This window comes from Loxodonta africana, chromosome 3, assembly GCF_030014295.1.
Source record: "Loxodonta africana isolate mLoxAfr1 chromosome 3, mLoxAfr1.hap2, whole genome shotgun sequence".
NCBI lineage: Eukaryota > Metazoa > Chordata > Mammalia > Proboscidea > Elephantidae > Loxodonta > Loxodonta africana.
In genome coordinates this window covers 164,472,073-164,484,242 of record NC_087344.1, presented here as the reverse complement: position 1 = coordinate 164,484,242, position 12,170 = coordinate 164,472,073, and the positions used below count along the sequence as shown (strand labels likewise).

The 12,170-nt window shown below is 41.3% G+C and overlaps 1 protein-coding gene across 1 annotated transcript; it reads left to right on the top strand.

Moving 5' to 3' along the window:
- The first annotated feature begins 553 nt into the window (after positions 1 to 553).
- Positions 554 to 10,837, top strand: DDX20 (DEAD-box helicase 20). The gene is made up of 11 exons (XM_064282416.1): positions 554 to 1,038; positions 1,488 to 1,582; positions 3,566 to 3,734; positions 4,319 to 4,433; positions 4,544 to 4,686; positions 4,845 to 4,983; positions 5,085 to 5,143; positions 6,534 to 6,616; positions 6,964 to 7,069; positions 7,190 to 7,291; positions 9,353 to 10,837. The coding sequence occupies exons 1-11, from the start codon at positions 738 to 740 to the stop codon at positions 10,507 to 10,509; spliced, it is 2,469 nt and encodes an 822-aa protein (XP_064138486.1). The 5' UTR covers positions 554 to 737; the 3' UTR covers positions 10,510 to 10,837.
- Positions 10,838 to 12,170: the final 1,333 nt, after the last annotated feature.

Genomic DNA, 12,170 nt, shown 5'->3' with positions numbered 1-12,170 from the left:
TGAGGCAGATGGATGAAAATATAAGACGAGTTTAGAGAGAGGTTTGAGGTTTGGCAATTATCAGGGTCATCAATTCAATATTCAATTCCAGCTCCTGGTTCCAATTCAATTTCCTTTATTAGAGTTCACCACATGCCAGGTACCGTGTCAGGAGCTGGGGACCCAAGGATGAACAAAGCCATTCTGCAGGCAGACATACACCATAAAAAAAAAAAAAAATCCCGAAGTCTTGTTAAACCTCGAGCGCTCTCTGCGAACACAGAGAAAACAGCGAGTTGGGAGGGCTCGGGAAAAGATGACGGCGGAGCGGGATTCAGGCTGACCGAACAGCCAGCGGAGGCTCAGAGGCGGCGAGGTGTGACGCACCGGACGCATCACAAAGACAGGGCTGTGCGGGCGGCTGCACTCGGTCGGGACTGGGCGGACCCACCCAGAAGAAGCCGGGAGGCGGGACGGCGCCCCCACCGTGAGCACGTGGCGCCCTCTGCAGGCCGAAGGCAGCGACACACCGGTAGCCTCATCTTCCTTCTCCTCTCACTTCCCGCCTTCCTCAGGCCACATTTTTCTGTTGTCGTTCCTGAGTCTTTCCCAGCCTCCGGCTTCCATCCCTCCTCTTCTGTCCAAGGCCGGGCGTGTTACTGTCGTCACTGGAAGACTGCCAATAACGTTTTCTCTTTCCTCGCTCTCATGCTCCCCGCCTCTTCTCAAGTACCGCGAGATTTGGTGGCGCGTGTACCATGGCGGCGGCGCTTGAGGCCCCTGCGGCCTCGGCTCCCGTGGAGACGGCATTACCGGAGGAGCGTGTGACCGCGCCTGTCCCGGCTCCGGAGCCCGCCCCCGGGCCGGCGCGCAGCCTGCGGACGGCTCACGACATCGGCGGCCCGCGGACCCGCACAGGGGACGTGCTGCTGGCTGAGCCGGCGGATTTCGAGTCGTTGCTGCTGTCGCGGCCGGTGCTGGAGGGCCTGCGGGCGGCCGGCTTCGAGCGGCCCTCCCCGGTGCAGCTCAAGGCCATCCCGCTGGGGCGCTGCGGTCTCGGTGAGGGCGGGGGCCCAGGGGAGGCCGGACGGGGCCGAGGAGGGGGGCCCGAGGGGCGGCAGCAGCTGGGCCCGCGGCGAGGACCGGGAAGGAGCACCAGGTCGGCCGCCTGGGCAGGGCTCGGCCTTGGGCTAGGTGCCGCACGCCTTCGAGCCTCAGTTTCCCCTTTTGTAAAACAAAAGGGGCGGTTTTGCATTTGAAGATAGCTAGAGCCCTTTCCAGCGCTGGCTCGTGATTCTGAGCTTGAGAGGCTAAACAGTGGTAGAGGTTCAGACACACCTGGGATGGCTCTGAATATGGCCTCGTGCATTTTTGATGGTAAACTGAAAATGGCAGGTCCCAGCTAGGTTATCTGTGGAGACCCTTTCTAGTTCTCCCATTTCATGTTGGTATCTAAGCTCCTTCAGTTAGTACTTGCTGGTGACAATTTGTTGATTTTTCCTTCTCAGATTTAATTGTTCAAGCTAAGTCAGGCACTGGGAAAACCTGTGTATTCTCCACCATTGCTTTGGACTCTCTTGTTCTTGAAAACTTAAGTACCCAGGTGAGTTTAGCTCCGAGGACTCAGATGAATGATTGAGTTAAACCGTATGTAAATTATGAAAGTAAAGGAGACGTTAAGGCTGCTGAGTGGTGCTGGTGTGGATGGTTACCAAGGATACCTTATTGGTCTTTGAAGTTTGGAATATTATTACCACATCATAAACAGAGTAAGCCAACCATGAGTGTCGGTTTTGACGTGACATAAGACTACAGACAAGGATTCATTGTTCTTTTACTTGCTGACTAGATTGCAGCAAGGCGAGACTTAGCGTTTGATTTGATTCATGGTGATGTGATGCTCTGGCTATAATTGGTGGTAACGCCAGGTGGTTCTTAAAGATCTGTGAATCTATCATCTTGATCTCCCATCTTCTGGATTTTCTTAGAATAGTTCTAAGACCGCTTTACTCAAATTAACAGACAATTCAGGCTTGGCATGGAGGTGCGGTCATTTCTTCAACAAAGATTTGTTGAGCCCATATTATGTATAAACAGTATGTCAGGCACTGGGGATACAAAGGTGCAGCAGATGGCATCCTTAGTTTGTGGCATAGCAGTTATGACAGACTTTATTTCATATTTTCAGTTATGTATATCTGAGGACGATGATCCTTTAATACGGTTGTTTTTAACCAGGGATACTCATATATACATTATCCGGGAAGCTTTTTGAGTCTTACCTTTTACCTACTGAATCCTGGTTGATGCTACTCATAGGAAATCCTTCTACTACCCAATGACCTGGGCTTTTCTACTTGTGGACTAAGGTGTATTTGCCATTTTGGCTGCTGAAAGTGAGCACTCTGGCAGCAGGTTAAGTGTCAAAACTGTGCATAATTTCCATAAATAAGATTCTTTTTTAAAATTTAAGGTCTTTGTATTATCAAAATTATATAACATAATTTTTTGCATCAAAGCTGTACATGGGCATTTATGGAAAGTTGGGAAAATTTAGCAGAAATACCAGGAAACAAAATGTATAATCTCACCTACCCAGAGAGAAACTGCTGTTAACAGTTTTGGCATATTTTCTTCTAGTCCTTTTTATTTGTAAGCATTTTTTTCCTTCTCATAATTGAGAACATGTAATTTAACCTTCTCCTTTTTCAGTAGTTATATGGCAGAGTTTTCACCGTGGCTCACAAAACCTTTCATGATCTAGCCCCCTGGAGCTAGATCTCTGTCGTCCGCTCCATTTCCCCCAATTCTGTCCAGCCACATGGCCTCCTTGCCATTTTACAAACACACCAAGAACACTCTCATCTTTAGGCCTTTGCATTTGCTGCCCTGTTCCTGAAAACTCTTGCTCAGGTGTCACACAGCCAGCTCTACTCTGCTGTATATTCACATCTCTGCTCAAATGTCAGCTTCAGAGAGGGGGCTTCCTTGACTACTCCGTGAAAATGACTCCATCCCTTTTGCTGTTGGATTTTTCTTCGTAGCACTTTTTATTACCTGCCATTATTTATATATGTTTATTATATACCATCTTATCATACTAGAATGAAAGTATCATGAGGTCAAGGGCTTTATACTGTTAACTGTGATCTCCTAGCAATTAGTATGTTGGATGGTACAAACAGTTTTTGCCTGGCTGCTAATCTAAAGGTTGATGGTTCAAACCCACCTAGTGGTGCCGCAGACCAGAGGCCTGGTGATCTGCTTCCATAACGATTACAGCCAAGAAAACCTTATGAAGCAGTTCTACTCTATAACACGTACGTGAGGTTACCATAAGTAGGAATTGACTCGACGGCAACGGGTTTGGCTTTTTTGCATCAGTATGTCATCTAGCACTTAGTGGGTTCTCATTTAATATTTGCTGAATGAATATGTAAATGGATGAATGGAATGTTTTCCTTTGCCAGTAAAAACTCAATCATCATTTTAAATGGTTATGTAGTAGTTTGTCATATAATTAATGTGCCAGTCATATGTATTTATTCCCTGACTTGTTAAAGGTATATTTTATGTTTTTTTTTAGATTTTGATTTTGGCTCCTACAAGAGAAATTGCTGTACAGATACATTCTGTTATCATGGCCATTGGAATCAAAATGGAAGGCTTAGAGTGTCATGTCTTTATTGGAGGCACTCCATTATCACAAGACAAAACCAGACTTAAAAAGTGTCACATTGCCGTTGGATCTCCTGGTGAGATGTCAAAGCCTGTTGATATCTGGGGCTTTTAAAGAACTGAACATTTTTAATATAACAGTAAGGATATGGAAGTCTTGATGACTGTGATCATTATTTTGGGATTACATTTGAAGAGCATTAGACCGATGAGATACAGACACATGGCTGGATTACCAATAGCATTTATGAAATCTTCCCTACAGATATTTAAGAACATAAGGGGTAGGTTTCTGAGGAGAGGAGGGATGAGGTACCCTCCAGGAGGCTCTTCTAAGCCTTGGATTCAGATTATCGTTTGACTTCTTTATTAACCATTCGATTGTGGATTACTCAGAATCTAGCATTCAGTACCTTAGCATTCAGGTCTTGGCAGGATGGTGTTACTTTTCCATGCATATTAGTGATGAAATGGGAGGAAAAATAAATGGATTGAGGCAAGATCAGAACTTAAGATTTCAAATTCGTGTGTAAATGCATTTATGAGATTTGGGTCAGGAAATTTTAGCAGTACAGCCTGAATGGATTAACAGATTTGGCTAAGATTTACGCCAGTTTGATGCATCATAAATATTTCCACGTGTGTTTTTTCTGAAATTTAGGCAGAATTAAACAACTCATAGAACTTGAGTACCTGCACCCAGCCAGTGTACGTCTTTTTATTCTTGATGAAGCAGATAAACTTTTAGAAGAAGGCAGCTTTCAGGAGCAAATAAAGTAAGAAAAATGACTATTAAAGTGGCACTCCAAAGTTACCTATCTTGAACTTTTCCATGTGGTGATTACGGTTTGAATAATTTCAGTGGTGTTTTTCTTCTATTTTCCAGTTGGATTTATTCTTCTTTGCCTGCTAGTAAGCAGATGTTGGCAGTATCAGCCACTTACCCTGAATTTTTGGCTAATGCTTTGACAAAGTACATGAGAGATCCCACTTTTGTAAGACTAAATTCCAGTGATCCGAGTCTCATAGGTGTGTACAGATTTTGGATACTTAAATTATTGATTTGTCATTCATAATATTCTGGAGCTTTCCCTTGCCCAGTTGGCTACGACTGTTTCATATTTGCTATGAGGATAATATGTATAATTTCTGTTTGTTTTAACTGAAGTCTTTTGACTTCTTTGTAGGTTTGAAGCAGTATTATAAACTTGTTACTTCATACCCTTTGGCCCATAAGATTTTTGAGGAAAAGGCTCAACATTTACAGGAACTGTTCAGCAGAATTCCATTTAATCAAGCCTTAGTCTTTTCTAATTTGCACAGTAGGTAATGTAATTTTAAAGGTCATCTGGGTAACTTGTGAACTAAAAGGTTAGGTGTGGGCTTGTAATTATTTATAAAATTATAACCCTTTCTGTTTCTTACAGAGCACAACATTTGGCTGATATCCTTTCTTCGAAAGGCTTTCCTGCTGAGTGCATTTCAGGTAAGTTCTTACCTTAACCTTGGTTTAATATCCTGACTTGAAGCCTCCAAGGTCAGGAGGAAGAAATACTGCTTTATGAGTTGTCTCATGAGTTACACTGAGATTTCAGAGTAAAGGAAATTTCAGGTTTATCTTCATTTGGATTTGTTTTTGATGGGTGGCATTGAGTCGATTCTGACGCACAGCGACCCATGTGACAGAGTATAACAGCCCCATAGGATATTGTTGGCTGTCATCTTTATGGAAGCAGATCACCAGGCCTTTCTAACTCGGAGCCTTTGGGTGGGTTTGAACCACCAACCATTTGGTTAACAGTTGAGTACTTAACCGTTGTGCCACCAAGGCCCCTTATATATAGTTACAGATGTAACTATATTTACATAATATATATGTATTGTTTTGTTTTTAAGGAGTAATCGAGTGCATAGTAAATAATTAGAAAACTGGTGTTCCAAATTCGAGTTTGGTATCCACGAAGAACTTAATAATCTTATAAAACAAAGATTGTCAACCTTGCCTTAAGAGAAATGTGTTTTGCGTCTTTACATAATCATTGTTAAGAATGCTAACTGTTTTATGATCTTGTGGAAGGTAAAAGTCAATCAGTTCTTGCCATAAAGTCAAATTATTACTGCTGCCTAATAGGAATGATCTTGAGCCCTGGTGGCCACAGTGGTTAAGTGCTTGGCTGCTAACTGAAAGGTCGGTGGTTTGAACCCACCAGCCGTTCTGTGGGAGAAAGATGTGGCAGTCTGTTTTGTAAAGATTGACAGCCTTGGAAACCCTATAGGGCAGTTCTGTCTTGTCCTATAGGGTTACTGTGAGTCAGAATTGACACAAAGGGGGAGTGGGTTTGGTTTTGGAATAAGAATAAAAGACTTAATTTTTGATCAGTGATAATATTTTAGAGGGTTTTTTTTGGGGGGGGGGCTCTTTTTTTGGTGTTTCAACTTAGTTTTTACCTGAACTTGAACTTGTTAAATCATAGTATATCATGAAATATTGGGAAAACTTATTTTTTGATGGACAGATATTTTGACTATAGATCACACTTCAACACCAAATTTGTGAATGGCTGATGATAGCAATTTTTTTTTTTTATGAACTTTTGGCTGCACCTCATGTGTAACAGCTTTGTATCATACAATTAATGTTATAGCAACAGGCATAGTTTGGTTATAATTTAAAATTGTTTTTTGAATTTTAAGTTGACTGCCTAAAAACTTTTTAAAGATTCTGACTTTAGGTCTTAACCCAGGTTTGCACAGAACAGGATTAACTATGCTTGGTATATTTAAAGTGTTCAGAGTAGGAGTTAGGACTTTTGCGGATTTGATAAATGTGTGTTTGCTTAGCTGTTATATATGACGTGCTTTTTGGATCTTTTTAGGGAGCATGAATCAGAATCAGCGTCTTGATGCTATGGCTAAACTGAAGCAGTTTCACTGCCGAGTCCTCATTTCTACCGATTTGGTAAATTTCCTGTTCAGTTGGGTGACTGATCCATCTTGCCATATGTTCTGTTATCAGATGCACTGATTTTCTCTGTTTTAAGTGGGTGTATCTAACAAGACTACCAGCAGATAATCATCTTTCCAGTGCTAGAATTTGTGCTTTCTTAAAAAGTCTTTAATATTTCCATTTTTGTTCTTTAAATTAGTTGTTAGAAGAGAATTTCCTTTTCCTCTGCTCTTAAGTATCCTCCTGTTCTTAATCCGAGTCTTGGTTATAGCTGAAGAATATAGTGCTTCATGGGGGATACTGGCAGTGGTAGCCATGTTACATTTAATGCAAACAATTGCTATCTTCTTCAATTTAAGACTTCCCGTGGGATTGATGCCGAGAAGGTGAATCTGGTCGTAAATCTGGATGTACCGTTGGACTGGGAGACATACATGCATCGGATTGGCAGAGCCGGTCGTTTTGGTAAAAAAAAAAAGGAAAAAATTTGGGTGCTTCCTTTAAGGCGGGAGGAATCTATAATGTGACAGGTGGACTTGGAGTGTCATTTATGATTTACTACTAAACATTTCGCCTGTGCTTTAGGTACATTAGGACTGACAGTAACCTATTGTTGTCGGGGAGAAGAAGAAAATATGATGATGAAAATTGCTCAAAAATGTAACCTCAACCTTCTTCCTTTACCAGGTATATTTTGTGTGTTTCATTTTGCCATCAAAATAATAATGATGATAGAGATCATGATAACTAATACAGAGTGCCATCCCAAGTAGTTTATATATGCTCACTCATTTAATTCTCACTGCAGCCTGTGAAGTGTGTGCTATTAGTAACTACTTTTTGTAAATGAAGATACTGAGGCATAGAGACATTAAGTAATTTGCCCAAGGCCTGTTGTACAGCTAACTGGCAGGGATAGGATTGCCAGGTCCTGCTGGCACATGAAAAATGAAAACAATTTTACTACTGTATTAGCATTACATTTTAGTTGGTGACTGCAACTTGCTTTTATTCTTTTATATTCTTTAATATTTTCTCTCTTTTATGTTGTTGTGAAAGTAATTCTTGCCCTATTCTCCTTTGTCACCCTAGGAATTATAGATAGAACGGTATCTTCAGTTTGAACACTGTTTTTGAAAAGTTTGAGAGAATTTAGTGAATCATTTGCCAAACTGCTTTTTAAGTGCCATTTTGGAAACAATGCAAGTTTGAAACTATTAATGACCTTTTGAAAACAGACAAAAACCCTAGAAATTCTTCTATAGAATTAATGGTTTATTTGCTATACATGGTAATGTGTGCTTGTTAGTGTATATATGCATATGTCTGTATACATATATATAAAAATGTATATGTAAATAGTATATACGTGACCTAGAATATGGGATATATTATATAGTTATTGAATAAACATAATAACATTTTATGGATTTTAAATTTATTTTTATAAAAATAGATTAAGTACACATCTGGTGGTCATGGATCTGAGTAGTTCTGGCTTTGTAAAAACTCATTTTATGGTCTTTTACATATCTTTTTAATTGCCCTAAGCTTATTGTCCAGATTTACAAAATTTTAGAACAGATGGTCTTTAGGTTGTCTGTCTGTTCTAAAACTGTATGTCACCGGTTCTCTCTATGTATAATAGTGGTATATTGGCGATCTGTCACATGATTATAGCGTGGAAAAAATAAGTTGAAAATTGGTAGAGCAGAGTTAAAATGTCCTTGTGGTAGAATCATAACATCTAGTGATTAAAAGTGAAATTTGCCATTGTGTAATGTTAATAGAGCCCTGAAATCATGAGAGAATGATATTCATGGTGTTAGGTCTGTATTGGACTGGAAACTTACGTGGTAAGAGACTATTCAAATGAGTTTTCTGGAGGCAGAACTAGGCGAGAAGTAGGCCTGTATTACATAGGCCCAGCTAAGCAGGGGGTCCAGAATTTGGGATATCACTTTGATAGGAATCAGAGTTCTGGCCAGAGGTCCAGACCTGAGGGATTAATAATGGGCACAGATATATGGTGCACCAACAGCAACAGTGGATAGGCAAGATCTTTGTAAAGCAGGAGCTGTGTATATCCTCTGTCTAAGGCTGAAATTCATCACACTTTGGAAAGGTCTCAGTTTGCAGGTGGAGGCATATTGTCACACCTGGCTGGAGTAGAAAACTTAGGGGCTTGGAGTGAGCAAATTTTTAAAAACTTAAAAGTGCCATTGGTACCACAGCTCTTCATAGCCACCCAGGCTTTTTCCCCTCTAAAGGCTTTCTCCCCACTGTTGAGGGCAGTGATTTCTCCCTGTTGGGATATAGGGTGGCAGATTTAGTTGGGTACAGAATTGTAGTTGTAATATTTCCCTGTTGATAAGCTTGGAGGAGTGCTGTCCATTTTCTATTATCTTGTTTTGCTGTCAGCCGTAGCGAGATAAAAGGGAAGGGCTGGGGGCTAGAGGAAAGATGAGCTGGGAGAATTGCCGCAGACCTGTACATCACTCCTACACTGAGCTTTTTTCAAGGGGAGAATATTGCTTGTGAGGATAGGATGGATCTTGTCTGTTTCCGTGCAAATTTCTTTACTGCAGGATTGCTTAGGTCTTTTCATATACTAATATATGTCTTAGATTTATTAGTATATTATGTTTCTTAAGCTTATTTGACCATGGAAAATTTTAGGAAGCCATTCAGAAAGTGCTGGTCTGTAGCAGCACAAGAATTTTAATACTCTTTTCTTTCTTTTTGTAGATCCCATTCCTCCTGGTCTGATGGAAGAATGTTTGGATTGGGATGTAGAAGTTACAGCTGCCATGCATGCGTATGACTTAGCAAGTGTGCCTACCCAAACCCTAAAAAAGCAAATTCAAAAAATAGAGAGAACCTTTCAAACTCCTAAAGCTCATGGTAACCAAATGGCTTCATCTAGAGTTACTTCTGGCCCTGCAGCATCAGCCAGATCAAAAAGTAATGCCAAACAGAAGCTACCTGTGAAAAGCCACTCCGACTGTGTAATCATAGAAAAAGCGACATCACCCAAAGAACTGGGCTGTGCCATACCACCGGAAGAGGAAGTAAAGGATTCTGCTCAGACCCCTGTTGAAAACTCTACCGATAGTCAGCATCAGGTCAAAGAAGCTTTACCTGTGTCACTCCCTAAAATTCCATGTCTGTCTTCCTTTAAAACCCACCTGCCGTGCACTTTGACTTTCGCGGAATTGGTAGAGGACTATGAGCACTATATCAAAGAGGGGTTAGAGAAACCTGTGGAAATCATCAGGCACTACACAGGTCCTGGGGATCAGACTGGAAATCTTCAGAATGGCTTTGTGAGAGAGAGATGTGCTGAAGAGAGAGTGCAGATAGTGGCAAGTAGTAGCCAATCTGGAGACTCTGAGAGTGACAGTGATTCTTACAGCTCCCGGACTTCTTCCCAGAGCAAAGGAAATAAGTCATACGTGGAAGGCTCTTCTGATGCTCAGCTGAAAGACTCTGAATCTACTCCTGTGGATGGCCATATCTCTTTGGAGCAATCTCAGAATGAAAATGACACCCCTAATCAAGAATCACCTGAAATCCAAAAAAAGGCAAGGCACAAAGAGGGGGCTAACCAGAGAGCTAAGCAGAGCCGGAGAAACCCTCCCAGGCGGTCTTCCTATCGTTTGCAGACAGAGCCCCAAGAAGACGGGTGGTATGACTACCGCAGGGAGACACACCTGAGTTTTTCTGATACCTATCAGGATTACGAGGAGTACTGGAGAGCTTACTACAGGGCGTGGCAGGAGTACTATGCTGCTGCTTCTCAGTCGTATTACTGGAATGCCCAGAGACATCCCAACTGGATGGCAGCCTATCACATGAATACCATCTATCTACAAGAAATGATGCGTGGAAACCAGCGATTATAGGATATACCTGGGGCCATCAGAAAATACCAGGCCGTCTACCCTTCTTGACCTCTACTGTACAGTGGCATTTTTGAGGAACTTGAAAAGACCTGAGGTTTTCCACTGGGACACATCTGGTTTTCAGATCGTTTTGACTTAGGCCCGGTTTATTATCCTCTTTATTTAAGAGACTTCATGGACCAGTTTCTTGAAAGAATTTTTGGGACATAGAGCTAAGGTTCCAGAGTGCCATTTTCTGTAAGCCATTTCAAGAGCAAACATTTAAAAAGACGTACCACTGCTTACTTAAAAAAATAAAAACAATCGAGATTTGGAAAGTAATACAAGTTTATGCTGTGAGGTTCTTTACAAAAGGCTTGGGCTCCATTTCCACAAAGATGCATTCTTGTAGATAGGATTTTTTAGCACAGTAGATTGGAAAATCTTAGGTTTAGGCGGGAAGGAGTATTTAAACATTGCTTCAAACTTTCCCCCAAACACCTGATTTGATGCTGTTTGCTTCCACTAAAAATATTTGTTTCCAGTAAAAACACAAATTTAGCTAACCTTGTTGACATGTTTGTCATTGCTCTTTTGAATATGTTTTGTCTTTGGGGTGGTGAAAGCTGTCTATGTTTTTACTGTGCGTTAAATAGCTAAGGATCATCAGCGGCTGTCTTCTTTTTGTTTTTCTTCAGGTAGAGGAGCAGCTCTTAGTCTTTCTTGGCTCTTGGGTCCTTTAATGAATCTGAAGAAAGCTATAGATTCTCCCCAGGAAATTTCTCCTCCCATGAACAGAATTGTATATGTAATTTCAAGAGATTCCTAGACCAGCTGAAACTCATCTATGGAACTCGTTAAGAACTGCCCTGCTTTGCTAGTGAACCAAAACCAAACCCGTTGCCATCAAGTTGATTCTGTCTCATGGCAACCCTTTGTGTGCCAGAGTAGAATTGCTCCATCAAGTTTTCTTGGCCGTAGTTTTTATGGAGGGAAGTGGCCAGGCCTTTCTTCCACGGAATTGTCAAGATTTTGTTTAGTAGTCAAGTACAAACCATTTGCACCACCCAGGTGCCTGCTTTGCTGGTAGACTAAGAGAAAGTCCTAGCTCTTGGTTTTAAGTATCTCATGGAAGCTGGAACTCATTCTGTCAGACTTTTCCCACAGAGTGTCCTAATCTTGTATCTTCTAGAAATTTCTTCCCAGTTTTTATCTCTTAATTCTAGGATCCAAAGGGAGCAGTCATTTTCTGAGATGGTGCATCTGTAAATTGTGATTTAGAAAAATGTAACTGGAAGTTGTGTATTCTTTCACTTCTTTGCAGCAGTCCTTTTATGATTAAACTTTTGGTTCCCAACCTTTCTGTGAAGTGGATTTGTGGTGAGAGAATCCCCTTACGTGTGGAGATGTGTTTTCACTTTTTAAAAGGAAAGCTCTTCTTTCCTGTGTAAGTTATGGTCTAGGCGGTATAAACACTTTTCTCCAGGGCGGACAGCAAACACCCACAGTCATTGTCATTTAGTGTCCAACACCCACATAGCAACAGTCCTAAACTCCTGTGTAATTTGGATGCCTGTCTTTTCGGTTGGTTGGCTTTACTTTTATGTATCAGTATTGTGCACGTATTGCCAAGTTAGAATGAATTAATTAACACTAGATAGCAAATCCATAATTAGGTCCAG

Bases quoted from the DNA above. Each gene is read 5' to 3' on its own strand.
- DDX20 (XM_064282416.1), top strand. From the start codon at position 738: ATGGCGGCGGCGCTTGAGGCCCCTGCGGCCTCGGCTCCCGTGGAGACG. The intron at 1,583-3,565 runs GTGAGTTTAGCT...GTTTTTTTTTAG, and splicing joins TTGAAAACTTAAGTACCCAG to ATTTTGATTTTGGCTCCTAC. The intron at 5,144-6,533 runs GTAAGTTCTTAC...GGATCTTTTTAG, and splicing joins TCCTGCTGAGTGCATTTCAG to GGAGCATGAATCAGAATCAG.